The sequence below is a fragment of the Bos mutus genome, chromosome 15 (assembly GCF_027580195.1).
Source record: "Bos mutus isolate GX-2022 chromosome 15, NWIPB_WYAK_1.1, whole genome shotgun sequence".
NCBI classification, from domain to species: Eukaryota; Metazoa; Chordata; class Mammalia; order Artiodactyla; family Bovidae; genus Bos; species Bos mutus.
In genome coordinates, this window is record NC_091631.1 from 4,885,175 (window position 1) to 4,913,154 (window position 27,980).

At 56.6% G+C, this 27,980-nt stretch overlaps 2 protein-coding genes across 5 annotated transcripts; one reads left to right on the forward strand and one right to left on the reverse strand.

Moving 5' to 3' along the window:
• The first annotated feature begins 4,639 nt into the window (after nt 1–4,639).
• On the forward strand, nt 4,640–10,581 carry PSMC3 (proteasome 26S subunit, ATPase 3). The gene is made up of 12 exons (XM_005898950.2): nt 4,640–4,850; nt 5,090–5,173; nt 5,811–5,936; nt 6,349–6,453; nt 6,566–6,628; nt 6,871–7,008; nt 7,423–7,566; nt 7,686–7,834; nt 8,690–8,786; nt 8,999–9,144; nt 9,947–10,028; nt 10,425–10,581. Exons 1-12 carry the CDS (start codon nt 4,773–4,775, stop codon nt 10,533–10,535), a joined length of 1,323 nt encoding a protein of 440 aa, XP_005899012.1. The 5' UTR covers nt 4,640–4,772; the 3' UTR covers nt 10,536–10,581.
• A 1,848-nt stretch (nt 10,582–12,429) lies between these two features.
• SLC39A13 (solute carrier family 39 member 13) lies at nt 12,430–21,023 on the reverse strand. 4 transcript variants are annotated; one of them, XM_070383358.1, is made up of 10 exons: nt 20,648–20,994; nt 18,752–19,060; nt 16,449–16,562; nt 16,106–16,230; nt 15,352–15,456; nt 15,153–15,242; nt 14,441–14,491; nt 13,995–14,123; nt 13,714–13,813; nt 12,430–13,621 (listed from the first exon to the last, which is right to left on the reverse strand). In XM_070383358.1, exons 2-9 carry the CDS (start codon nt 19,050–19,052, stop codon nt 13,751–13,753), a joined length of 978 nt encoding a protein of 325 aa, XP_070239459.1. In that variant the 5' UTR covers nt 19,053–19,060; nt 20,648–20,994; the 3' UTR covers nt 12,430–13,621; nt 13,714–13,750. The 4 variants fall into 4 exon arrangements, with proteins under 4 accessions (XP_070239459.1, XP_005899011.1, XP_070239457.1 ...); XM_005898949.3 differs by having other exon boundaries at nt 13,991–14,123; nt 20,648–20,962; XM_070383356.1 differs by having other exon boundaries at nt 13,714–14,123; nt 20,648–21,023.
• Between the last annotated feature and the right edge of the window lie 6,957 nt (nt 21,024–27,980).

Sequence of the window (27,980 nt, forward strand, 5' to 3'; positions counted from 1 at the left end):
TCCTGGTGATTCGGACTTTCCCTGCCCACGGTCTGCCCAAGGGTGGGGGAGAGCAGCCGGCTTCCTCAGACACCCCTGTCTCTCTGCACACATGGACGAGCGCCTCCACCACCCTCCCGGCTCCTCGGGCTGCAGTGGGAGCTGGAGGCAAGATCCTGCTGGAGAGCAGCACCTTTAAGTGCTGACACGCAGGGGTGGGCAGGAGGATGCAGTACAGAGCACACACAGCACACCAGCCACATAGAAAGTCTGTCAGAGGACTCCCCTGGTGGTCCAGTGGATAAGAATCTGCCTGCCAATGCAGGGGACACGGGTTCGCTTCCTGGTCCAGGGAGATTCCACATGCCACATGCCACAGGGCGACTAGGTCGCTTCATCAAAACTGCTGAGCCTGCGCTCTACAAGAGAGTACAGGAGAGGAGCCCCAGTCTCTGCAACTAGAGAAAGCCCTCATACAGCAATGAAGACCCGGGGCAGCCAATAAATAAACAGAATAAATGTTATTTATTTTTAATTGAAGGATAATTGCTTTACAATATTGTGTTGGTTTCTGCCATACATCAACACGAATCAGCCATAGGTATACATAAGTCCCCTCTCTAAAAAAAAAAGACTGTTCTAGTCCGCTCAGGCTGCCATAACACAATACCACACACCAGGTGGGTAAAATAATCAAAATGTATTTCCTCGCAGTTTTGGAGATTGGAAGTGCAAAATCAAGGTGCCCGCAGGGTTGGTCCCTGGTGAGGCCCCTCTTCCTGGCTTGCAGACAGCCCTTTCTCAGTGTCCTTGCATGGCGTTTTCTCTGTGCTTATATGTAGAGAGGAGAGAGCAAGATCTCCCTCTCTTTAATCCCATCATGAGGGTCCCACTCTCATGATCTAATCGAACCCTAAAGAAAGTGAAGTCGCTCAGTCGTGCCCGACTCTTTGTGACCCCATGGATAGTAGCCTGCACCAAGCTCCTCCGTCCATGGGATTTTCAAGGCAAGAGTACTGGAGTGGGTTGCCATTTCTTTCTCCAGGGAATCTTCCCAACCCAGGGATCGAACCCAGGTCTCTCACATTGTAGACAGACGCTTTACCGTCTGAGCCACCATACGTCCCATCTCCAAATACGTCACATTGAGGGTTAGAGCTTCAACGTTATGAATTTGGAGGCAGGGATACAAAATTCAGTGCATAGTAATGATTAATTAAACAAAAATCCATACTGATGTTAATAAATGAACAAATTAAAATCTTAATAAAAAAAAGAATGGGATATTTGCATAGTTTCAAAGTACTTCCTCACAAAATACTTGTTAATTTCAAGGGGAAACCCTCACCATGGAGAAGGTTTGTAGAACCAGATTAATCACTGAGCGAGATCGACATCTCCAGTAATGAAACAAAATGAAATCAGCTGCTACCCGCATGAACGGAGTGAGAAACTCAGCGTCTCTTCTGTGAGGCTCCTGCAAAGATGAGTCACGTGAATGTAATCAAGCAGACACGCCAGGTAAACACAAACAGAAATACCCTGCAGGACTTCCTTTGCCGTCCAGTGGATAAGAACCCACCTGCCAATGCAGGGGACACGGACTCGATCCCTGTACTGGAAGATTCCACATCTCATGGAGCAACTAAAGCCCCCGCACCAGGACTGCTGAGCCCACCTACTGCAGCTACTGAAGCCCGGGAGCCCTAGAGCCTGTTCCCTGCAACAGGAGACTGTAAAGAGAAGCCCATGCAACTAGAGAGCAGCCCCCGCTCACTGAAACTAGAGAAAGCCTGTAACAATGAAGACCTGCCACGCCTAAAGAATACATACATTGATTAATTTTTTAAAAGACTGTTAATGCCAGATTTTTTTATTTTTGGAAAGAAATATTCTACAAAGTAACTGTAATCTTCAAAAGTGTCAAGGTCATGAAGCCAGGGAAAAACTGAGAAACAATCCCAGACTGAAAGAAACTAAAGCCCTACAACTAAATACAATGCTTGATTCTGATCTTGATTCTGGACTGAATCCAAGTCTGAATGCAGTCTGTCCTTTAACGCTGTGAAGAACATTACTGGGACAAGTGATGAAATTTGAATGGAGGCTAAGGGTTAGATGGTAGAAACATATCAAGATTAACCTACTGGTACTGAAGTTGTATTGTGCTTAAGTAGGAAAATGTCCTTGTTTGTAGGAAATTCCCACCAAAGTATATAAGGTGATGTATTTAACCAATAATATTCTCTCAAAAGATGCAAGAAAAAAATTATTTACACTGTATTTTCAAGTTTTCTTTAGGTTTTAGATTTTAAAAATAAAAATATATAATTTTTTTAAAAAAGAATAGCACAGGGTAAGCGGTTGAGGAGCGTGGGAGCAGAAAAGGCCCAGGAGGTGCAGGCTGAAACATTAAAGGCTGTGCCAGTGGGTCTGGATGAGAAGGAGGCATTTAAGCAAAGACTTGAAGGAGCAAAGGTAAGGGAGTGAAGCAAGAAAATATCCTGGAAAGAACATTTCAGGACAGCAGAACAGAGTCCAAGGTAGGAGTTGGCCTGGCCTGATCTCCAAGCAACAAGGAGCCGTGTAACTGTGAGCAGGGAGGAAAGGAGTGGGAGTCAAGGTCCTGGAGAAAATTGTTGGGGAGGAAAAAAGCGGTGCTGTGACCCACCTGCCGATGCAGGAGATGTAAGAGATGTGGGTGCAATTCCTGGGTTGGGAAGGTCCCCGGAGGAGGACATGGCGCCCCACTCCAGTATTCTTGCCTGGAGAATCCCGTGGGCAGAGGGGCCTGGCGGGCCACAGTTCATAGGGTTGCACAGAGTTTGGACACAACTGAAGCGACTTAGCACGTAAGCACAAAATCCCCTGCAGGACCTGGGAGGCTGTTTCAGGGACCTTGGCTTTTACTCTAAGTCTCACAGCTGCTGCAGGGTTTTGAGCAGAGGAGTGACATGATCTAACGAGGCTTTAAAATAATTCCCTTGGTTGCTGTGTTGAGAACAGAGTACACAAGACAACTGGCCAGGATGCTTCAAAAATGTCTATGTCATGAAAGACCAAAAAAGATCGGGAGACTGTTCTAAACCGAAGGAGACTGTAGAGACCTGACAACTGACTGCCATGTGTGATTTTTGACTTGATGTTGGATTTTTTTTTTTAAGGCTCTAAGGCATGTTATGGAGATAATTGAAGAAATTTTAATATGGACTGTATATTAGATTTTATTGCCTCAATATTAAATTCTATAGGTATGACAATATACTATGCTATAATGTATTGGAGTTCGATTATTAGAATGTCTTTACTCTTAGGAGACACAAGTTGAAATATTAGAGGTGAAGTAACATGATGTCTGCAATGTACTTTGAAATGGTTCAGAAAAACAGACAGCAAAAGAAAATGCAAATCAATTCGTGACTCTAGGTGAAAGATACATAGGTATTCATTGTCCATTCTTGCAATTTTTTAATGTATTTCGCAGTTTTCAAAATAACAGATTTTAAGAAGTATTTTAGTAGGGGTCCCCAGGGGAACAGATCCCATAGGAGACATATATGTATGTAAAGAGATTTATTATGAGGAAATCGGCTCATACAATTACAGAGGTGGGTAACCTCCGTGGCAGGTAGGGTAAACCGGCAAACTGGAAACCCAGGAATGTTGATGGTTTAGTTTCAGTCTTCATCAGAAGGCCTGAGGTCCCATGGAGCTGCCGGTGTACATTGTAGTCTGAAAGCCAACAGGCACAAGACCCTGTTCAGTTCAGTTCAGTCGCTCAGTCGTGTCTGACTCTTTGCAACCCCATGGACTGCGGCACGCCAGGTCTCCCTGTCCATCACCAACTTCCGGAGTTTATTCAAACTCATGTCCATTGAGTAGGTGATGCTATCCAACCATCTCACCCTTCTCCTCCCGCCTTCAATCTTTCCCAGCATCAGGGTCTTTTCAAATGAGTCAGTTCTTCGAATCAGGTGGCCAAAGTATTGGAGCTTCAGCTTCAGTATCAGTCCTTCCAAAGAGTATTCAGAACTGATTTCCTTTAGGATGGACTGGGTGGATCTCCTTGCAGTCCAAGGGACTCTCAAGAGTCTCCTCCAACACCACAGTTCAAAAGCATCAATTCTTCAGCACTCAGCTTTCTTTATAGTCCAACTCTCACATCCATACATGACCACTGGAAAAACCATAGCTTTGACTAGATGGACCTTTGTTGGCAAAGTAATGTCTCTGTTTTTGTAATAAAATGTCTAGGCTGGATCATTGAAAAAGCAAGAGAGTTCCAGAAAAACATCTATTTCTGCTTTATTGACTATGCCAAAGCCTTTGACTGTGTGGATCACAATAAACTGTGGAAAATTCTGAAAGAAATGGGAATACCAGACCACCTGACCTGCCTCCTTTAGGATGGAGGAGCAGCCTGTGAGCAGCCTGATTAGGACTACATTTCCCAAGGACCCTGGGTCGTTTCTCCCTCCCCTTTCTATTTCTTTTCCGCCCCAGGTCCCGCCCCTCTGGGCGTTCCAGCCAGTGGCGCATCCTCCTCTCGCTGTGGCACTAACAGGACGAGGGCGGGAACTTTTCAGCAGCCGCGGGGGCGGGTCCTGTGGCCTGCGCTTCAGGTTTTGAATCCGAGAAGCAGATTCGCCGCCGCAACGCGGCCCAAGCTAATTTTTTTCAAGAGTCAGGACTTGTTGACGGAGTCTCACTAGTCAAGAGCAGACGTAAAGAGAGGTAATATTGATCTCTCCCTGCGGCTGCCGCCCGGTGTAATCTTCAGGCTGCTCCTCCGAATGGTGAATCTGCTGCCGAAACTCGAGAGTCCAGTGACTCGGCAGGAGAAGATGGCGACTGTGTGGGACGAAGCGGAGGTGCGCGCTGGCGGTGCTGGAGCTCGGGCCACGGGGAGACCCCGCTGGCGGGAGGGGAGGCGGTGGCTGCGGGGGTCAAGGTCGAGCCCGGTCCCGGGATTGGGGCCGCTTGGTATGCGGTCGCGACTGCATTCTGGGTTTTTTGGCGCATAGTGGGTCAATTGAGGCAGAGTTGGCTAACTCACAGTGCTGAGTTAACTGCCTTGAATTTAAGGGAAAAAAAATTATTTTTTTCGCAGCAAGATGGAATCGGGGAGGAAGTTCTCAAGATGTCCACAGAAGAGATCATCCAGCGCACACGGCTGCTGGACAGTGAAATCAAGGTGGGCAGTGAAGCCCCCTCTCCCTGCCCGCGTCCCCACACACAGGGCAGGCCCTGGTGCTCTCACGTCGTCCCCAGCCTCCCTCGGAGAGGTGTGGGGGCCGCGGTTTCCTCCTCAGACCAGAAAAAGAAAAAAGAAAACGAAGTTTTAAAAGGGAGCGGGAGAGGGCCAGGGTGGTGGGAGACAAGGCTTGAGAGAAGGAATGGTCTGATTGCCGTTCCCAGGCTTTTCAGTATTCCTCTTGAGAGTCTGTCTTTTAAGAAACCCCCATTTTACAGATGAGCAAACTGAGGCTAAAAGAGGGTTTTTGTTGTTGTTGTTTTGTTTTGTGTTTTACTGTGGTGAGGTATGGAGCCTGTAACGAAAGGCAGAACCTGAAACCCGTATTTGCTCAACTCAATGTCTGGCTCTTTTCCCTTGTCTACAACTGCTTCCCCTGGAGGTCTCCCGACAGGCCTCCTGTTTCGACCTTTGCTGGTTGTGGACACAGTTAGGCTGAGCATTCAGAGAGCCTTCGAGCTGAGTGAAGGGGTGCAGGAGGGTTCCTCCGGCTGCCTGGATAAGGTGCTCCAATTAAGTGGCCCTCAGATAAGCTAAGGTAAGGCTGAATGTTTCTTTCCATTCACCCTCATCCCAGATCATGAAGAGCGAAGTGTTGCGAGTCACCCACGAACTCCAGGCCATGAAGGACAAGATCAAAGAGAACAGCGAGAAAATCAAAGTGAACAAGACGCTGCCGTATCTGGTCTCCAACGTCATCGAGGTGTGTGTGTATGTGGAGGGGAAGAGGGGTCAGTGGGGCTTGGAGACAGCCTGCCATTGGGGAAAGAGTGGGTGGGCCTTTTGAGGCCTAAATTGCATGTAGGATCTAAACCTCTTAGGTTCTCCTCCCCGCTGTAAGTTTTTAGGGGAATATACAGGCCTGAAAAGGCATCGGAAGCTTCGTGTTTCTTTTTCTACTGGGTATTTTTCTTCAGGGGGTAGATGAGCTCTGAGCAGAGATCACGCTAAATCTTCTGATTTATTAACCGCACCTTTGCTGGGCTTGGGGCTAGGCTGAGGAGTGAGGTAGGGATGGCGAGCCCTGGGAGTGCTGAGGTTGTCTAGGCCCCAGAAGTTCTGGGCTCTGCAGAGTACAGGGGGGCTGAGCAAATCTGAGCTTCTTCCTTTCCCAGCTTCTAGATGTTGATCCTAACGACCAAGAGGAAGATGGTGCAAACATTGATCTAGACTCCCAAAGGAAGGGCAAGTGTGCAGTGATCAAAACCTCTACACGGCAGGTGAGGCTGGCACAACAGGAGGAGCTGCAGAGGATGAGAGGGGGATGTGGGACAGGACTCGGGAGCCTACCTGAGGGCAGTGACTGAGGCTGCACCTGGAATCCTTCTGCAGACCTACTTCCTGCCTGTGATTGGCTTGGTGGATGCCGAAAAGCTGAAGCCGGGAGACTTGGTGGTGAGTGGTGTCCCTGAGCCCAGGCGGGCCTTTTCCAGCGAGGTTTCTCCCACTGCTGAGCCGAGCCCCTGGCCCCGGCCCGGGTCACTGTGGGTCCTGAACATTTGCGGAGCTGCCTGCCCTTTGATTCTTGTGTTGCCCGGTCGTGTGGCTCTCCTTTCACTCTATGGACACCTGTCCCCCAGTCACTTAGGTAGACCTTGAGCTGGGACAGAGCTGAGGTTTCCATGCTGTGTCCCCAGGGTGTGAACAAAGACTCCTATCTGATCCTGGAGACCCTGCCCACCGAGTACGACTCGCGGGTGAAGGCCATGGAGGTGGACGAGAGGCCCACGGAGCAGTACAGTGACATCGGGGGCCTGGATAAGCAGATTCAGGAGGTGAGGGAAGCCCAGCACCTCACCAGCCTTTTGTGTCTCTCTGCTTCAGTGACCAGAGCACTTTTCCTCCCATGCCTCTTATCCTTGCAGCACTCTAGGGAGGCAGGGAAGAGGCCATGGAACAGTTTAGAAGACTGAGCTCTGGAGGGTCTGAATGGCTTGCTTGGGATCTCAGATGGTTAGGGCCAGAGCCAGGACCGGAGCTCAGGCTCCTGTTCTTAACCCGTCCTTCTGCCCTGTCCTGCTGTTCCGGGAGTCCACCGGCAGCCTTGGTGGCAGTGAGCGTTCTGTGTCCTCTGGATGTGGGGCAAGGAGACGGCGGTGACCCCGAGTTGAGTGGGAGGGCTACAGAGAGGGTTAGGCTGTGGGAGCCCACAGGGTTCACTGTCCTCACCCAGGTCTTCTTCCTGGCAGCTAGTGGAGGCCATTGTCCTGCCAATGAACCACAAGGAGAAGTTTGAGAACTTAGGGATCCAGCCCCCAAAGGGCGTGCTGATGTACGGGCCTCCAGGTACAGGGAAGACCCTGCTGGCCCGGGCCTGTGCTGCGCAGACCAAGGTGGGTGCCTTGGGAAGGATGGGGGGAGATGGGTGGGAGCTGAGACTCAGCTGGGTGGGCTTGAATCAAAGGGGCCTCTTGTTGCGCCTTTGGCCTGATTCTGTCACCCTCCACCCCAGGCCACCTTCCTGAAGCTGGCCGGCCCCCAGCTGGTGCAGATGTTCATTGGGGACGGTGCCAAGCTAGTCCGGGACGCCTTTGCGCTGGCCAAGGAGAAAGCGCCGTCCATCATCTTCATAGATGAGCTGGACGCCATCGGCACCAAGCGGTGAGGGGTGCGGGGTCCCACCAGGTTGGGTCTGGAACCCTGGTCTTCCACCCTGCCGCCTGCTCGCCCTGGGATGCTTGGACTTCTTAGTGCTCTTCTGACTAGCCTCCCTGCTTCATTTCTTTTCCCCCACCATCCTTTCTCCTCACAGTTGCCAGCAGGTTCCTCTCAAAGTTTCACTGACTGGCTCCGCCAGCTCCTCATGCAGACAGAGCCTGCTTTCCCCTTCCGCGCCTCCCCACTGTTCCGTGGCATAAATGCTGGGCTTGCCACGGCCTGCGGGGCCCTGTGTTGGTGCCCCAGCTCCCCTCCAGCCTCACCCCGTCCCTGCCCTCACCTCCCCACCGCCCCCCCCCCACCCTGGCTTCCTCCAGGCGGCCCCTCGGTTTGCAGGCCCGCTCGTTGGCAGAGATTTGCCACCTGCTCTTTTCTTTCTGGAATGTGCTTTTCCTTTTCCCCTGATCTCTGCTGGTCGGTTGCCCAGTGATGTGTTTTCAGCACTCAGATCTCAGCCTGAGGGATATTTCCTCGGGGACAGCTGCCTGGGCCCCTGTTCCATGCCAAGTCTGGGCCAGATCTCTCTATTTCTTCTGAGTTTTAGTTCAGTTTGTGATGGCACCTTCATCGGGGGCACAGGCCAGGCAGCGGGTTTTGCTCACTGTTCTGTCCTCAGTTCGGCACCTGAGCCCAGGAGCTCTCACATCTGACACCATTTCTGTGCTGTCCCTGGGCTGGGGGCCCCCAGGCTGAGCAGGACTCCTCTCCGCCCTGGGATGGGTTGGGTTGGGCTTCTGGAGGAGCAGGGGAGGGTGTCCCCCGAGCTGTGGCCTCACCAGTGTCTCCTTCGGGGCCCAGCTTCGACAGTGAGAAGGCCGGGGACCGGGAGGTGCAGAGGACGATGCTGGAGCTGCTAAACCAGCTGGACGGCTTCCAGCCCAACACCCAAGTGAAGGTGGGTGTTGTCTTCACAGGGGAGGAAGGGGCGCTGAGAGGTCAGGGGTCTTCTGTTGTCTCACTGGCGCAGCTCGAGTTAGAATTAGAGGCGGTCTTGAATATCCGGTGCCGTCTCACCTGACCCGGGCTGCCTCCTTGCCGGTCGTGGCCATGCCTGTCACCTGTCTCTGAAGCTCCCTCCTCATTCAAGCGGCCGCGTCTCCTTCTCAGGTCATCGCAGCCACCAACAGAGTAGACATCCTAGATCCCGCCCTGCTCCGCTCAGGCCGCCTGGACCGCAAGATCGAGTTCCCCATGCCCAACGAGGAGGCCCGGGCCAGAATCATGCAGATCCACTCCCGGAAGATGAACGTCAGGTGCGTAAAGTCACGAGCGAGGCGCTGAGACCTCAGGGGCAGCAGAGCCGTCCCAGTCCTCTTCGTACTGAGCCTCCCCGGGCTTCCCCTCTCCCTCCACCTCCCATTCACACAGCACTGTCCCCGCAGCGGCCTCCCTTTCTCTCAGGTGCCTGACCTGACACAGAACCTTACTGGGGCCCGGGATCCTTAGCGTTCACCTGCACACACACCCCCTGCCCCGGGATCGGAAGGCGTGCCAGCCCGGGCCGTTTCCTGGCCTCCTCTGCCCTAGCAGGTGAACACAGCCCAGCCTGGCCCAGGGGAATGCTGCCAGGGGCCAGGCAGACCTGGTTCAGATCTGTGTGCCCGTCTGCAGGTGGCATAAGCCTTGGTTTTCTTCCTGGGACTTGGGGGTGAGGGCTGCAACCTCCCGGGGTTGTGATAATGTCCAGTGCAGTGCTTGGCGCAGGAGGTGAGTCGCCACAGCGCTGTGCCGGTACAGGGCCCGCCCGCCTGAGACAGACAGACGGCTGTCTTCTGTCTGCACAACCTTCTGCTCCCCTCAGACTGGATTCTGGGGTCCAGGTGCATCTCGAAGGCTGGAGACACTAGAAATGACTTGGTCTAACCTACTCTGACCTCCCTGCCTCCCGCCTCCCCCCTGCCCCGTGCAGAGGGACGGAGGGACGAGGCCCAGTGGGGAAGGGACTCTTCTGTGATCCGGGCGAGTCGACCTCGCTGCCTGAGGGAGCGTGTGGGGGATAGCTGCTCTTCCTGGCCCCTCCCCTCAGTCACTGAGTCTCGCCCTACCTCCCCACAGTCCTGACGTGAACTACGAGGAACTGGCCCGCTGTACGGATGACTTCAACGGGGCCCAGTGCAAGGCAGTGTGTGTGGAGGCGGTGAGTGGGGGCTGCAGAGGGTGGGCGCTTCACACGACCTCCCTGCTCAGGCTGGTGGAGGCGGCTGAGGGAGGGGCTGAGAAGGTGGAGGCCTCCGGGAGCTGGACCAGGGCGTGGGCAGGGGCCAGAGAGCCTATCTGTTCTGGGGTGTGGGGAGGGACCCAGAGCCTGTGTCTCTGTCTGGGGGCTGGGGCGTGGGGAGGGACCCAGAGCCTGTCCTGGGGTGTGGGGAGGGACCTGAGAGCCTGTATCTCCGTCTGGGGGCTGGGGCGTGGGGAGGGACCTGAGAGCCTGTGTTTCTGTCTGAGGGCTGGGGCGTGGGGAGGGACCCAGAGCCTGTCTGGGGAGCTGGGGCGTGAGGAGGAACCCAGAGCCTGTCCGTCTGTCTGTGCGCAGGGCATGATCGCACTGCGCAGAGGCGCCACGGAGCTCACCCACGAGGACTACATGGAGGGCATCCTGGAGGTACAGGCCAAGAAGAAGGCCAACCTGCAGTACTACGCCTAGGGGCCTCCTGCTGGCGGACACGTGCAATAAAGGATGCTTCCCATTCCTGCTGCCTGTCTGTCTCACCTTCCTGGGGCCTTGGGTAGAGGAGTCGGGGTGTATGCCGGAGGCCCTTCCCTAGGTGCTGCTGCTAGAAACCCGAGCGAGCCATGGGCCTCAGACCAGTTGTCAGGGCGGGGCCCCCTGGCAGGGATGGGTGTGCGCCCCAGCTGCTCCCTGGGGTCTTCTGGCCTCCAGACCCCTCTGACTGCACACTCCCTACCCCGCCTCTCAGTCTGAGCTTCTGAAAATTCTTGTTAACCTGCAGTTTGCCTGAGGGGCCTACACAGAAGCCAAACCAGTGTTTCCCTTCCTTTTGAATCTTGGTGCTCTGGCCCTCGACCTTGCTTCCTGGTAAAGCCAGGCTCTGGGCCTTGGCTCCCTGGTTCCTGGCTGCCAAGCCTTCTGTTTGTTTCCACGTCCTGGTTCGCTGTTGGCCCATTTCCTCCCGCTGAAAAATGAGCTTCAAGCAAGATCCGGTGAGAGCCCTTCTAGGCCTGACCCTGCTCACCCGGTGTCCTCTCCCACCCCTGGTCCTGCCCCCCGCCCCGTCCCTGTGATGCCCCACGTCTGCTGGTCATCTGCCTGCCACCCTTCCAGCTCTGCTGCCTGAAAGCTGACCGGGTGGTTCACCGCTGGCTGAGGGCTCGGCGGGGACCACATGCTTTGCGGATCTTATGCTTAATTGTATCTAGTTAATCTCAGCCACCAGTAGGGCAGCCCTGTTTTATGGATGCATCTGAGCAGCTGGGCCAAGACCATGCAACTCTTAGACGGCATAGCCAGGATTCAAACCTAGGGGTGAGCATAAAGCCTACTGTGTTGTCGTCAGCAGGTTTGGCTGTCCCCCCACCCCCACAAACGGCCTGTTAAAACAGCAACCCTTCGTGAACCCCCATCGGCTCTCACTTGCCCCCTGGCAAGAGCCCCTTACCCTCTTCCCATCCCCTCTGAGGGGCCGTGCCCACAATCCCAGAACCACTGACTGCTGGCCAGTCTGGAGGCCCCTCCCTCTCCCACTGCCTCCAGGCCGCCAGCCTGGGTCAGGGGGTACCCTCACTGCACACTCCTTGGTGATCGGTCCCACTGACTTCCACTGCCCGCCCCCCCCACCACCACCCCATTCCAGAGGAGCCCCAGCACAGCCTCTGATAGAGCTCTGTCCCTCTCCTGGGCATCCCCACCTGAGTGAGGCCACAGGCTTCTTATCCCTGACCTCGGAGCCCCCATCTGTAAATGGGACCTGGCTGCCTCCCTCGGCAAGCTGAGTGCATCTATGCCCTATGCCTGCTGAGGGCTGGGGGCGCTGGGGGACAGCCCTGGCTTCCTCTGTTCATCAGGCCTGGGCCCACCGCTCCCTGTCCCCCTTCTCCCAGGAAGCAGCTCTTTCCCATGCCTGACGCTGGCTTTACTCAGCCTGTTCACTGGAGGCGAGGGTGTGGTTTAGAATAAAGATTTCATTTTTCCTTTTTAACAAAAAATAATTTCATGGAGGCCAAACCTGGAGACGACTTTGTGGGTGGAGCTCCCTCCCGTGGTGAAGTTACTCAGGCCAGGCTGGGAAGAAGCCCTTGGTTCGCAGGTCTGCGAGGACACCAGCCTTGGGGGTGACGTGGGCTATAATGGCCTAGAACCAGGCTTGTTTTATTGACATAAAAAGCTAACAGCAGAACAAGCCAGGGAAATGTGGAATGTTTATACCCTGTTCTGAGAAGCAGCTCAAAAGAGTGCAGAGGAGCAGAAGGGCTAGAAGGCAGGGATGACAGGCTGGGCAACCTGCAAGAGCCGGGGTGCGCAGAACAGCCAACCTGGCGGGGACACAGGGTGCCCGGCTTTCGTGTGCAGAACAGAGGCAGCCAGTTCGTGTATATTTATTTCCATCTCATCTATACAAGTTATTTACAGATACAAACGGAACCACAGCAAAACTGCTATAAAATCGATCAGCCCCTCCTGACGGCGACTCCTCCCCACGAGGCTGGAGCCTGGCTGTGGAGCGGGCCAGCTGAGTACCTGGGTGTCGGCCAAGGGAAATAGCTGGGGATTATGGCTTCAGCATTCTCCCAGAGCACATTCCTGAGTGCTGACAACGTGGAGCCCTCACCGCCCCCGCCCAGCCCCACCCGCGGTGGCTGGGGAAGGGGGCCCTCGTCGGGGGCAGGCGGCCACCATTTCCTGTTTTCCTGCCCCCAGAGCGTCTGCCGGACCCCGGGCTGGCAGGAGCACCCGAGCGGACGGGGAGGACACTGGCCCAGGGCCGCTCGCTGCCCTGCTGGCTGCTGTTTGGCAGCTGGAGGTGGCAAGAGCTGCCGGCGCTGCCAGGGAGCGTTCGCAGCGGTGGGGGGGACAGGAGCCGGCCCAGGGCTGACGGGGAAAAGGTCTTAGAAAGCATCTCCCAGCTCTGCGCTGGGTGCAGTAGGGCCGTCAGCGCTGAGTGGAGCCGGGGGCGAAGCACCCGCCTCTCCTCTCTTTGGCCTCAGAGCTGGTGAAGGGAGGACCAGGCCACGGCCGAGAAAAGGTGCCCCAGCCTTGGTCCCTGGCTGCTTGGAGCCGGGTGCACGCCCCTAGGGGCTTACCCCCAAGGCCCAGGGCCACGGAGGCCTCGGCGGGGACAGCTTTGGGGCTCGCTGCAGGCCTGGCTCCTTGGGCGGCTCACTCTTCCCAGCGTCACGCACAGAGGCCTCTGCTCGGGACCGCCACTCCCGTGCCTCACTGCTGACTCCGGCGGTGCAAGCCCCCAGGGTGGCAGGGGGAGAAGACCAGTGGGCGGGCCCGGGCGTCAGGGATCACAGTGTCGGCCTCGCACACACCTCTGGTCACATGTGCACATCACACACACACACACCACCCTCTTGTTGGGTTGGAGGTGCACTCGCTCTCTGACACACGCATATTCACTCATACACACACACATGGTCACAGAGTGAATCCGAGTCTCTTATTGCTGTGCAGGAGTGGGGCGCTGAGACAGTCACTCCACGAAGACCGAGAACAGCACCATCACCACGATGCCCGCACAAAGCAGAAGCACCTGCTGCAGGGAGCGCCTGCGGGCGAGAGGGCCGGGGCTCAGGGGGCCGCACGGGCCGACGGGCAGCGGGCAGGGGCCTGCCAATGGCAGTGCTGGCGGGCAGCTCACCATGGGTCGTCTTCCTCCAAGAGATCGGGCAGCACGTTCACCAGGGCGATGTAGAGAAAGCCACCGGAGGTGAAGGGCAGGATCCAGGCCACCGTCTCCTCTGTAGCAGGGGGAGGAGCCCTGACTGGCTGGGGGGGGCTGGGCGGCCACGTGTACCGACCGCCCCCCATCCCGCGGGGTGGACCCGGGCAGAGCTGGGCTCGGATACCCGGGTCAGGGCGGCCGTGCCCTTCGGCCAGGGCCCCTCTGCGGACCGCCACCACCCCCACGCCCGTACCTACTCCCTTGGGGGATTGCGCACAGATGGCGAAGCAGGCGCCCAGCAGGCCCCCCAGTGCCGTCGAGAGCTGCAGCTTGGCTGCGCTCCATCGGTCAAAGCCGGCCCGGAGCAAGATGGCAAAGTCGCCCACCTGAGGGGAGGTCCAGACGATCACTCTGGGCCCCGGTGGGGCCAGACGCCCTGAGCATCTCAGGTGTGGATGGGTGCACCGAGCCCCCAGCAGCAGCCCCATCGCTGGGACCCTCGGCCCACAACCCCTCTGCTGGGCCCCCAGTCCTGAGGAGGCTGGAGCATGGCTGCAATGGTGGCTGTAGTCTGAGTAGGCTGAGTAGCCCCAGGTCTCTGGTGCAGCCCCCCAAGCCAACCATTGCTGGGCAGTCCCACCCAAAGTACCCCCCACCAGCTGCACACCCACATGGCTGATCATGGGGACCCTGTGGCACTCACCTCATGGGGGATCTCATGCAGGAGGATGGCCATGGTGGTCAGGAGCCCGATCTGCAGGGAGGGGAGTGTGTGTGGGGGTCTTTGTTGAGGGTACCCAGCTGTCCACTCATCCTACCAGTATCTGCTCTGGGTGCCCTGGCTGGACACTGTTTGGCTACTAGAAATACAGCAGCGAATAAAACAGACCAGGAATCCGCCCTCAAGAAGCTCCCAGTCCGGGGGGGAGAGGCAAGGACTGAGTAAACACAGAAAGAGCCGTGTGACCACACGCCTTGACAGGGGCCATGGGACACGAGGGGCCTGACAGATGAGGGGTCAGCAGAGGCCTCTTTGAGAAAGTGCTTTTGGAATGGAGGCCTGAAGGATGAGAGTGGTAGAAAGAACACTCCAAGCAGAGGCAGCAGGGAGGAGGAAGCCACCAGAGGGGGACGAGGTGGGCCAGTTCAAGGGCAGACAGACCTCGGGGCCCAAGCGCACAGAGGCAGAGGGAGCAGGAGTGGGGAGAGGCACGTAGAAGCAGGAAGGGGCTGAGTCTAGCAGCTTGGCTGAGGCCCGTGGTCCCGAGGCGTGTTCGCAGTAAGGAGGCTGGGGTAAGGTGCTGGGTGCAGGGAGCGTGGAGGAAGTGACTGGAGGCAGGGCCTCCTGGTCAGTGTGGGCCCTGCATGCCTGTCGCGATGGCCTGCGCCCCCGCCCCCACCCCAGCCTCACTCACCTTCTTGCTCACTAGGAAGCTGGCGGCCACGGCCAGCCCGTGGGTGAAGTTGTCTATGGTGTTGGCCAGCAGGTTGAGATAGCCACTGACCTGGGTGAGGAGGGACAGGGTTGGGCTGAGCCAGGCAGGTGGGCCTGAGCCAGGCCGGCCACTCGGGGTGGGGCGGCTGTGGGGGGCAGGGCCCGAGCGGGCCACTCACTTTGATGTTCCGGACCACGGCGCTCGGGCCGGGCTCTGCAGCCGGCTGGGCCAGATAGTGGCCTCCATTGAGCGCGGCAGCAGCTGCGGGGTCTTTGCTGGGGGCCTAGGGCCAGGAGAAGGGGGGAGAGGTGACATTAGATGCCCCCCACTCGGCCAGGGTAAACAGAGGGAGGGAGACAGGGGACACCGCTTTTATCCGGCTGGACTTCGCTGCTCAACCAGCCGGGTGACCCCAGACCCAGCAAGCCCTCTGCTTTCCACACTGCTGTCACCATTATCCATGGAGACAAGTCATGGCAGGGGCTGGGCCCGGATCCTTCCAGACAAGCTGGCCCAACCTCCCAGAGCTCCCAGGAAAGGGCCGAGAGACTCTTTTTAGGGCTTGACTCAAAACCTGAATATTCACTGGAAGGGCTGATGCTGAAACTCCAATACTTTGGCCACCTGATGTGAAGAACTGACTCACTGGAAAAGACCCTGATACTGGGAAAGACTGAGGGCGGGAGGAGAAGGGGACAACAGATGAGATGGCTGGATGGCATCACCAACTCAATGGACATGGGTCTGAGTAAACTCCGGGAGTTGGTGATGGACAGGGAGGCCTGGCGTGCTGCAGTCCATGGGGTCGCGAAGAGTTGGACACGACTGAGGGACTGAACTGAACTGAACTGACTCAAAACCTGGGCCTCCAGGCCCTAGTACCACCACAGAATGAAGGCTGACCTGTGTAGGCTCTGGAGTTTGGGGCTCACCTGGCTGGTCTCCTCCTTCCCTTTGCTGTCGAAGAACAACTTCTCCAACACCAGGAAGGTCAGGAAGCCAGCAATGACCCACAGTCCCAGCTGCTGTTGCTGCTGCAGGCTCTGCCTCTCACCACCTGCAGGGGGCAGCACTGACAAGCCAGGGCCACAGATCCGGGGTGGGCCCCCCTCCCCCGATTGGAACGGGGGCACTGGGACCGTGACAGAGGTCCAGGAACCCCTCTCCCAGTCATTCTTCAGAGTGGGCACGGCCTAGGTCATTCCTGGGCCTGGGCACCAGCTCCACCCACTGCCCACCACCCTCCTGGCCCCCCCAGCCTGTGGCCTCACTCACCAGAGCTGGCGCTGTTCGTGTAGGCCCACGCCTCGGGGAGCAGGTGGAGAAACACGTTGCCCAGAAGTCCCCCCAAGGCAAAGCTGAGCAGCTGTTTCAAGCGCCGTGCCCCAGCTACAAGGCAGAGATGTGGGACCTGGGAACGGAGGCCAGAGTCCCTGGCCTGACCCCTTCCCCACCCAGCTTACTGGGCTCCTAGTGTGATCCCAACCAGACTGCAAGTCTCTGGACGGCTGGACATGGGCTGCTGGCCTCCCCGGGCCCCCAGCCTCCAGCCCCTCCAGGGGCTGGTGTTCAGCAGGAATTCACCACATCCTGCAGGGCGCGCGTGGAGCTACTACTGCTCCAGGGCTAAGAGAGCGGACAAGCCCCAGCCCCCAAAGCCAGCAGCTGGTAAGTCTGGGCAGATTACTTCCAGGGCTCAGTCTCATCATCTGTAAACTGGGGACAATTGTATCTATCTGACAGTGAGTGATCTTGATGAAATTAAATGACAACACGTGTAAGAAATGCTTATTAAAGAGGAGTTTTTCTCTTCTCGGCCACTGATACTCTCAGCGAAGTGGCAGAGATCTGACAACCTGTGCAGACTTAGAATACCCAGAGTTGGAAGTGCCCTAAAGGGGCCCTTGGTTCAGTAGACAAACTGAGGCCCAGAGGGAAAAGGTGGCTTGGTGGTGGGCGTATGATCCCAGGGTAGCTACTGTTTCCACGCTGTGCGACCTTGGGCTCCTAGAAGAACTCCTTTGTGCCCGTGTGTCCCCGTTTGTAAAATGGAGCTAACAATCCAAGTCCTCCCTAGGCTGACCCCGCAGGGATGCCATGAGAAGGTCAGGAGCGCCGGGCCTGAAGAGGGCTGTGTTCACAGCTGCGGTGCCAGCCCTCAGCCCAGGGCCCGGCACAGCTGTGTGCATGTCCATCTGCTGAATGAATGGTTCCTAAGCCTGGCAGGCAGCACAAGTCCCCGGGGGACCCTCGCTTCAGAGATTCCCAGGGCTGGTCCAGAACTTCCATGGCGTTGTCCTGGCTGGGGGCGACAGCCACCTGCATCTTTAGGGCTCCCCATCTGGTCCTGTTTCTCTTTCACCACAGAACGTCACTGTGGACACACGCACACAGCAGGAAGAGGAAGCCAAGGAAAGCCCTCTGCCATGCCTGCACCCACCTCCCGGGTGCCCTCCCCAGAGGAGGCGGGCTGCCAGCCTCTCCATGTTCCAGGGAAGGCCGCCCTGGGGGCTCTGGGTCTGAGCACCCTTTTGCACGCTGAAGTGGGGCTGAAGCAAGAGGTGGCGCTTTTTACGGGGCACTGGCTGGTGAACATGGAGCCCCTTCCCAGCGGTGGACAGTCTTTTTTTTTCAAGTTAACTGCTTAATTTATGTGGTGTGTTGGGCCCACCACCCCTACCCTTGTAGGGGTCACCGTGGCACCACCTGCCACATGAAGCCAGCCTCGCTGTGGTTGGAGCCCAGGACGTAAGCCTGCACAGTCCACGCCTAAGCATGGTTGAGACAGCAAGGAAACTCTGGCCAGAGGTGACACCTAGTCCCACTGCTCATCAGGTCTGCATACAGCATTTCATGTATTACCCCAGAGGTATAACATCAAGACGGGCTGAATAGCAACCGTCTTCTCCTGCATCATCCCACCTGCCCCACCAGTACCACCACCTCACGTCTCAGTAAGATCCCAAACCCACTCCTCACTCGCTAAATACGGTACAAGGTGACACTCAGGGGAGGCAGGTCCACTTGTGTTCAAGAACGCCCCCCTCCCAGGTCTGGAAGCCAGGGTGGACGATATCCCCCAGGCTTTTCAGTGGCTGGGCACTCTTCCAATCGCTTTACTGATATTAGTTCATTTAATCGTCACAAAAACATCTATGAAGTTTATACTGTTATTATCCCCGTTTTTAAGGTTGGGACCTTGAGGCAGAGCCAAGTTAAGGAACTCACGCAATACTACCCCAAGTGGCACAGCCAGGCTTTGAACCCCAGGCAGCCTGGCGTCCTATTTCCAGCCTTGCCTCTTGCTTCGCAGTGAACGTTCGCTGATGTTCATCTTTCAGAATAAACAGGTGCACAAACGGATGAACAAATAAGCTGGCGCACCCCGGCTCACCGGACCGCGGGGAAGAACTGTACTCGGTCCAGCCCTCTACCTCAGACGTGCTGCCGCCTGGGACGAGACCCGGCTCTCCCACGAAGGGCAGCGGCATGGTTCCCCGGTCACCTGCCGCCCCTGGGTCACCTGTCGTCCCCGGGTCACCTGCTGCCCCCTGGGTGCCGGAGAGGTGATCATTTACCTTCTGAGCGCAACGTGGTCCCCATCTCCAAGGGAATGACAAGCAGTGGGAAGACCCCGCTGAGCCCCACCATGAGTGAGCCCAGGAGGGAGCAGATCCACGTCTCCAGCCTCTCTCCACTCAGCAGGGCCCCCCAGGACTCGCTCTCCTTACTGTCCAGGCGACAGGCCGCTGCCACCCCCCGGCTCCGGAGGGCCTGCTGGGAGCCCCCAGCCCCTCCCAGGAGCTCCAGGGCAAGAGCCGCAAGGAAGAGGAGCCTCTGTCCCGCCATGCCGATGCCGGGGCAGGGACATCCAGGCATGCCACGTGCTGAAAAAACACACAAAGGCCGCTTGCGTGAGCGGCCACCCTTGGCCGCGCACCTGCTTAGAAAACGTGGCACCTGGACCCTCCCCGCGCTCCCTGCGGCCACGGCACCCGCCCTCCTGCCTGCCTCCCCCAGGGCCTCCAAGGACCCCTGTGAGGGGTGCACGGAGCAATGGGGCTCTGCTCCTCCACACCCCACTTCCAAGGACCACACATTTTTTTTTTCCTTGGGAGCCAGTTCCAGACTTTGTGTCAGCCTGTCCGCCTAGGGCTAAACTTTCCTTAATGACAGGGTGAGGCGCTGGCTGAGTTCCCTTCAGCCACCGGCAGGCCCGCCCCATCAGGGTGTCTGGCTGCCAGGGGAGAAAGCCTGACTGCCAGGATGCGCCCTAGTGAGGATACCCCCAGAAGCGTGGCCGGCGGCAGCATTGTCTAGCTTGACGGGACGAGCTTAGGAAGCGCAGGTGGCGGAAGCCAAGCAGCTGGGCTAGGTCAAGACCATCAGGGCTTCTTCCTAGGAAATGAGTCTAATACCCCGGGGCCCGGAGACAGGCAGGAGGTGAGGTGAGACCGGAGAGAGAGGCTCCTTCAGTGACGAGAGGCCTCCCAGATGCACGGGGCACGGGCATCCAAGACCCACCCTTAACCTTGTGCTCCACACTTAAAGCTGCTGGGCTTGCGGTGCTGTGTGCTCAGTCGCTCAGCCCTGTCGACTCTCTGCGACCCCGTGGACTGTAGCCCGCCAGGCTCCTCTGTCCATGGGGATTCTCCAGGCAAGAATACTGGAGTGGGCTGCCGTGCCCTCCTCGCCTGACTGCGGACAAGTCCCTAAAGCCCTTCTCTGAGCCCTTAGTCTCCTCCTCTTCCGAGGAAGATCAGTATGGCCTCCCTCACTTGGTCGTGAGGGTGAGATGAATTTGCCCGTTGGGTGAGCCTGCCTGGCATGGTGAAGATACAGAGAGCCCTCCTCGTGTTAAGGGGCAGCCGGAGTGTACCCAGCGAGCAGATCACAGGATCTGGATGTGAGTCAACCAAGAGGGAAGTTCAACCTGGAAACTCGGGCGTGAGGTTTAAATGTGGTCTTCCCAGCCTCAGGCCGTCTGTGACCTTGAGCCGGTGATGTCTTTGCCTCAGTTTCCTCATCTCCTGATGGAGATGGGAGGAAGGGAAAGCAGCTGGAAGAGACGCTAGGGTCTGGGATCTCCAGGCCTTAACGGGACCCTGATGAAACCCACTGGGCTCCACTGGGGACCAAAGGCGGGACTGCGGCCAGGAGGCCGGGCTTGGGAGGCAGAGGCGGGTCACGGTTAGAGGTGAGGGGGCCCCAGGTGTGGAACAGGAGATAGGGCTACCGAAGAGAGTCAGAGAGAAGAGAGAACGGGGGAAGCAAGAGCGGCAGAGTGAAGAGGGGGAGAGCCAAAGACGGATGCGGAGCGGGGAGAGATGGGGACGACGCGTGGGGAGACAGAGGAGAAGAGCCCAAGGAAGTTTTAACTCCCGGGCGAGAGGCCCAGGTCTGACCTGGACAAGGGGATCGGCAGAGTCCGCCCCGTCCGGGGCTCGGGCCCCGGGCGTCGGGCGGTCACTCACCGTGCGGCGGCGGCGGCGCTCCGGGCGGCCCCGGCCATCCAGCTGCGGCACCGCGCCCCGCCCCGGCTCTGCCCCGCCCGGCCCGGCGCCCCCCTCCACCCGGGCCCGGAGCCGCCCCCAGCGCGCGGCCACGTCACACGGGACCTGTCCGGAACCCGGCGCGCCGCGCGCCGCGGGGTCGCGGGGGGAGCGGCGGTAAAGGGGCGCGCTTCCGCCTCGAGGCTATGGGGGACCCAGGAGGCTGGCGCACTTCCGCTCGGGCCGGACCGGGGACAGCGGCGGGGAGCGTCGGGCGGAAGTGGGAGCCCCGTGGGCGCCCGGCTCGGCCTGGCTGCGCGAGAGAGGAGGTAGCGGTCCCCGCGGGGACCGCGAGCGGCCGGGGCACTTGGGCTTGCGGGGCCCGGCCGCCGCTTCCTCTCTCGGGCGGCGGTGCTGGCCGCGGCCGCACGGGGGCGCGCTCGGCCGCAGGACGGCGCCGCCCCGGGCCGGGGTCCGGGTGTGCAGGGCGGGGGACGGCTGCCGCGCTCCTGCTCTGAGTCAGCCGGGCCTGGCTCCTCCATGAGCCAGGGAAAGGGGAAGTTCCTGCCACAGGGAGGGGCCTAGCCCCGGGAACCTCAGAAGAGGGAATTTTATTCTTACTCATCGAATTATTTTTATGCTTTGGTTTTTCACTGGGAACCTCAAGCCTTTTGTCTCCAGGGCTTGTAACCCTTTGGAGTCCAATGCACGGTGGCCCGACGTTGCTGCCCGGTAAACTTCAAACCTCGGGGAGCAGAGACTCTGTGCTTCCGTCACTTTAGACGAGGGCAGCAAACTAGCATCATTATTATTGTAATTGCAGTTTAACTGAACGTCGATGACGTGCCATTCACTCTGTTCGTACTGTCTTCACTGAATCCTCGGGTCTGTCCCGTTAAGGTGGGGACTGTTAGCGCAGGGTCGCACAGATGGCAGAAGCCCGATTCAAACCTGGGTGTCCCTGGACCCAGAGCATGTGAGAGCACCTCTCACTTGCAGGATCATGGGAATCTGGTTTGGCATTTCCACTTTTGCATTCTTCTTGGGGAATCTGCCAGGACCATATAATACCAGGAAAGGGGCACTTGGGTGCCCCCTTGGGTAGAGACTGTGTCCGGGGTGGGAGTCTCCGAGCCTCTGACCCTCATCTGCTCCTGCGGCGGGTCCTTCATCCGTCATGTGTCACTCTGTTACCGGGGCTCCGACAGCACAGGGCTGTCACGTGCTACACCTACACCAGTTGCCCTATTCTACGGCACTCGCCCACGTTTGCCCTTCCTAGACCCCCAACTACACAGCGGATCACCTTTCCTCTGAAAGTCCTGTCTGCCTCATCCACCAGGCCCTTAGTTCTGCTGGGGCGCCCTCCTGTTCCGCTTCCTGAGTTCTGAAGTGGAAGCCCCAACTTACTTTGTAAAGGGAGGAGGACACTCAGGGATGCTGCTTTGGGATCTCTAAGATGCCCTCCCCACCTATGCAAATCACTCCATCACATGCAAAGCACTTCACAATATACAAATGATTTCACAATAACACAGTCAGCATTCCCGCCACTAGGAGCTGAGGACTGCTGGCCGCCAGTAAGGGGATGGGCAAGACCCGGCTAGAAACACCACATGCTGCCTTCTCTCTGCCCTTTTCTCTCACTCGGGCCGGAATTTCCATCATTAGACTCCCTAATGTACTGGGGGTTGGGATGAGACTGGAAAATGGTCATGAGCCAGAAGAGCCCAGGTAGAGTTCAGTGGGGGAACCAAAGTGTGGCTGTTAAAAATGTTGAGTTAGATCTGCCAGGGGTTTCTGGATGTGGATGAGTAAGAAAAGAGAAATGTAGAAATATCTTTAAATATATCCGCTAGTTTAAACTCATGACAAGGAGGATGATTAAAGGTATTGAGATATATATATATATATAAGCCCATGTATAATTGTGAGGCTCCTCTGTCCATGGGATTTTCCAGGCAATAGTCCTGGAGTAGGTTGCCATTTCCTTCTCCAGGGGATCTTCCCAACCTAGGGCTCGAACCCGGGTCTCCCACATTGTAGACAGACGCTTTACTGTCTGAGCTACCAAGGAAGTCTAAATAAAAACTAGAGAAAATCACATCTTCCCAGGCAGTGGGTTGAGACCCATGCTTCCAATGCAGGGGGCATGGGTTTGATCCCTGGTCGGGGAACTAAGCCCACAGGCTGTAGCTAAGAGTTCGCATGCCACAGCTAAAGATCTGCATGCTGGGGCTTCCCTGGTGGTTCAGTGGTAAAGAATCTACCTGTCAATGCAGGAGACACAGGTTCGATCCCTGATCCAGAAAGATTCCACATGCAGTGGAGCAGCTAAGCCCCGGTGCCTGTGCTGTAGAGTCCGGGATCCACAACTACCGAGCCCACACCCCACAAATACTGAAGCCCGTGGGCGCCTTGAGCCTGTGCTCCACAAGAAGAGACGCCACGACAATGAACTGCAGCTAGAGAGTAGCCCCCACTGGCCTCAACTAGAGAAAACCCCCATGCAGCAACGAAGACCCAGGACAGCCAATAAGTAAATAAATAAAAGTGTTTTTAAAAAAAGAATCCTGCAGGCCACAATGAAGATCAAAGATCCTGTGTGCTGCAAGTAAGACGAGGCACAGCCAAATTAATTAAATTTTAAAAAGAGAAAAATTTTAAAAACATACATATATAAAAAAGAAGGTATTACAGTAATGAACAGAGGATGACACAGGGTGGGGCCCATGCCCTCCTCTCCTTGCTGAGCACAGATGAATGGCTTCCAACACATTTATCAATTGGTTTGGAGGCTTCAGGGACTGCCTGGGTCACGGCACTGGGCCGGCACACTCCAGCAGGGCAAGGTGAGCCTGGATACTGCTTTCTTTGTGGTTGGGAGACATCTGGCACCCGGGGTAGGGGTGGGGGTGGCGCAGACCAATTTCTCTGATTTCACTGAGTTGCCCAGGGTCTGACTAACACATTGTTCCTGGCTCTGGTACCTTTACCGGGGGGCCTTTCTCAGCAGCCTCAGCCCCCTTACTTCTGGAAGGTGGGGCTGCTCCTCATCGGGCGATGGCCGGCACTGCCCAGGCCCTGCCAACCCTCTCCTCCTCTGGCAGTCCAGGCTGGAGGCCCGAGGCCGGACACCTTCCTTCTGCTTCCAGAGCGTGGCCTCTGTGAGAGAGCCGGCCTTCTCTGGGCTTTCCGTGGGGGCCTGCAGGGAGGCAGCAGTTGCTTGGAGAAGGGCGTCTGAGGCTCAGGGGGCCCCGGGTGGGGTGAGGTGGAGCCCAGGGCTCACCTGGGGCCCCGCTGCTCTTACCATGGCCTCCGGCTCTGCCTCTCCACACTGGACGTGCCCTTCTGGAACCCGCGACCCTAACTGTCTCAACTTGCTCTTCCCAGGGCAGCCTTAGCTCCCCGTGAGTTTCTGGGGAGCTGTCTCCTCTGAATCTCCAAGCCTGGCTGGCAGTGCCCCAGTGACTCCACTGATGGCGCTCCCTGTGGGTAGGCTCCCTCCCTCCCCGGCGGAGTGCAGCCCTGCCTCACTCCCCTGCCTTTACTGCCCCCGTGTGCCTATATCCCACCCCGGCAGGCCTGGCTTGGCCTTCCCCTTCCAGCCCCTTCCAGCCCCTTCCACCGTCTCTGGTCTCTGTCGATTGGAATCCAGCCTGTTTACAAGGCCGCCGCCTCTCTGAAGCCTTCTGGGTCTGTCCAGGCCCTCAGTGGTCGTGTCCTTGGAGCCCGGAGACCTGTCCCCTGAATACACAGGGCTTCTCCACCCACCACCCTCCTCAGCCTCGCCCCACTGTGGGCTTCTGGAAAGAAAGACAAGCTCTTGCCAATAACCCTGAGGAGAAGTCTGTCCAAATCAATTTAATGTCTCCCTTTCCCCCTCTCCTGCCTCAGGAGCACAGAATGGGATAAAATTCCTGTGCGCTACACACTGTGTTCTGAGACTTTGCAGGGCTCTCTTTTATTTATGTATTTTTAAATATATATATATATTTATTTATTTGGCGGTGCCAGGTTTTAGTTGTGGCAAGTAGGACCTTAGTTCAGGCGTAGAGGATCTTAGTTTCCCGACCAGGGATTGAACCCACAGTCCCAGCATTGGGAGGCGGAGTCTCCTGAATCACCCCATTTAATTCACGTTTATTTATAGATTTCCTTGCGTGTTACCCCGTTCAAATCCCGTATCTCTGCTTCCTTCTTGGGGGAACCTGAGTTTTAACAATTCTTTCCTTATTTTTAATAAACATGAAAAAAAAGAAAAAATAAATAAACATGACAGGCAATACAATATTCTGTCCAATCTGCTTCTTTTTTTTTTTTTTAATAAGAAAAAGAGCTGTTTTCTTTTACATTATTCAGAATTTTGTTTTTTTTTTTTTTTAAAGTTGTTCTCATATAGGTCCTGCCTAACTCTTAATAAACTTCAGTTCATTTCAGTTGCTCAGTCGTGTCCAGCTCTTTGCAGCCCCACGGACTGCAGCACGCTGTCCTTCACCATCTCCTGGAGCTTGCTCAAACTCATGTCCATCAAGTTGGTGATGCCATCCCACCATCTCATCCTGTGTTATCCCCTTCTCCTCCTGCTTTGATAAGCTTACTTTTAAATACTTTACATTTTGCAGGTAGTTAAAAGAATGTATTTCATGTTACATTTTAAATGTAGTGCACAGGAAGGCAAATGATTTTTATGCACTCCTTTGATAACTGGTAAGCCAACCACATTTTCTTACTGGTTCTGGTCAATTCTCAGTATTACTCTTGAGTCTTTTGGGTGGGTAATCACATCATCTCCTAATAATAAAAGTAGCAGAAGGAAGGGACCCACATCATCTGCTGTAGAGACATGGTTTGGCTTGGTTTTGAACTTCATAGGAAGTATCTGGGAACTGGCTTCTTCCCTCAACCATATGGGTACGAGGGGCTTCCTGGGTGGCTCAGACAGTACAGAATCTGCCTGCAATGCAGGAGACCCGGCTTCAGTCCCTGGGTTGGGAAGATCCCCTGGAGAAGGGAATGGCTACCTACCCTAGTATTCTTGCCTGGAGAATTCCACGGACAGAGGAGCCTGGCAGGCTATGGGGTCACAAAGCGTCGGACAGGACTGAGCAATTAACAGTTTCATGGGTACTAAGATTGATTCACAATATTGGGAGAAGCTTGTTTTCTTGCACTGCTGAGCCATGTGCCACTGTGTGAATGAGTCCTCTGTAATGTACCCATTCTCTTTGTCAATGGGCATTTGGGATATTTCCTAGATTTTTGCTATTCAGGACAGTGCGGCTTTGAATGTTCCCCGTCTCTTGGAGCACATGCCAAAGTTTCTCTTGATTTTAGCCTGGAGGGGGATCTGCTGGGCTTTACAAGATAAGGCCAGATTGTTTTCCCCAGAGGTTGTCTGGAGTTGCACTCTGACTAATGCACTGGAGATCCCGTGGCCCCACCTCTTCTCCAACGTTTGGTGCTGTCAGTCTCGTTCATTTTTGCCCTTCACATGGTGTAAAATAGCATCTTATTGTGGTCTTTATTTGCATTTCTCTCATTGCCAATGAGCTTGAGCATCCCTTAGATGTTGATTGGACAAAAGTGTTTCTTTTGTAAAAAGGCCAGTTCATGTCTTATATCTGTTTTTCTGTTGCATGACGAGGGTTGTTTTTTGTTGTTTGTTTTATTTTTTTCTCCATGGATTTGCAACAGTCCTTTATGTATTTTTGATGTTTATCCTTCACGAGTTGGACCTGGCAGACAGGCAGACGTCTCCTCCAGTTTGTGGCTTGCATTTCACTTTCTCTAAGGTGTCTCCACGTCTCTCTTCCCTCCCACACCTGTGCCAGGGATGCGAGTGTGCGTGCGTGCGTGTGTGCACGCGGGCGCGTGTGTGGTGTGTGTGTGGTGGGCTCCTGTCCCTCAGAACACCTTGCAGACCAACGCCACTGCCTCTCCTGCTCCCTGGGGCGTTAAGGGACCTCGGTAGCCCTCCCGTATTTGGTCGAGGGGGCCCGGATGGGGAGCCCCCGTCGGGGTGGGGGTGGATGTGCTGCCCCAGGGAGGGCCTCCTCGCGATGATGCCCCCTCCCAGGAGTTGTTTATCACTTCCGGCTGCTCACCTGGGGGCCGGGCCCCTCTCTGCTCCGCTGGGCAGCAGCCCGGGCACTCCCTGGGGGCGGGCGGCCGCGGGGGAGGGGCGCCCCGGGCCGGGCCCTCGGGAGGCGGAGGCGCGGGCCAGGCCTGCGGCGGGGGCTGGGCGGGGGGCGGAAGCTGCCCGAGCAGATAAGGGCCGAGGTCGGTCCTGCGGTGAGACAGTGCGGGACGCCGCCTCCTCCCCCCAGCCTCCGCCCAGCCCGCCCCCGCACCCTCCGGTCCCAACTCCCCGGAGCCATAGTCAGCACCCCCCTGCAGCCGTGGGGGATGGGGCTCCAGCCTGCACGTTCCGTTCCAAACTTCAGTCATCTCCGTTGGAAAATGGGGGTAGGAGCTCCAGTTACCCACCCCAGGGCCGTTGGGGATGGGACAGGCGCAGGCTGGTGAAATCCCTTTGTAGATCTGGGCCCTTTTGTAAAGAAGGGGTACCCTGAGTTCCTCGCATGGCCCTGCCTGTTCTTGCTGACTCTCCAGGCTTGATCCCCACTGTGTAGATGAGGATTTGAGGGGCCTGCCTTAAGTCACAGAGCTGGCCGTCAGGAAACAAGTGGGGAGCGGAATGGAGCTCTTTGTATTGCCGCCAACCCCGGGGACAGAGCTAGGTTTGGGTATGCTTGTACACTCTGGGGGCCCTCTTTAAGAAAAAGATTACAAAATCACAAATACAAATTTGCTGAGGCCTCTCCCCTGGCCTTGAAAGGGGTCCAAGCAAGCAAGAAGCACAAGTCCAGCTTCTTGGTTTCCTGGCCCCACCCTGCAGACCCTCCGGGGAAGGACTTTACACCCCTCCTATAGGAGCAGGTCGGACACCAATATAGTTGCAGGGTTGGCCCAAGGAAGGACAGCTTGAGCCTAGAGGAGTCCCCGCTGCAGCTGGGCGCACCCCTTGCATGCTTAGGCGGCCCTCCACCAGCCCAGCCCAGCCCAAGAGTGAGAGCAGTCAGGCATTTGGGGACTGCACCACAGCTGGGCAGGGCCCAGCCCTTCAGTCCCAGCCAGTCGAGGTTTACTTTGCCACTCAGGGCCTCTGACTTGTGGGCTGGCAGTGGTAGGGAAAATTCCTAGGAAAAAAAGGAAGGGGGACCTGTCTAGGGCAGGGTAAGTGCATCTGACTTGGAGTCACATGGGCCTGAGGTTCAAGTCTCTGCAGGACCATGTGACCTTGGGAAGACTC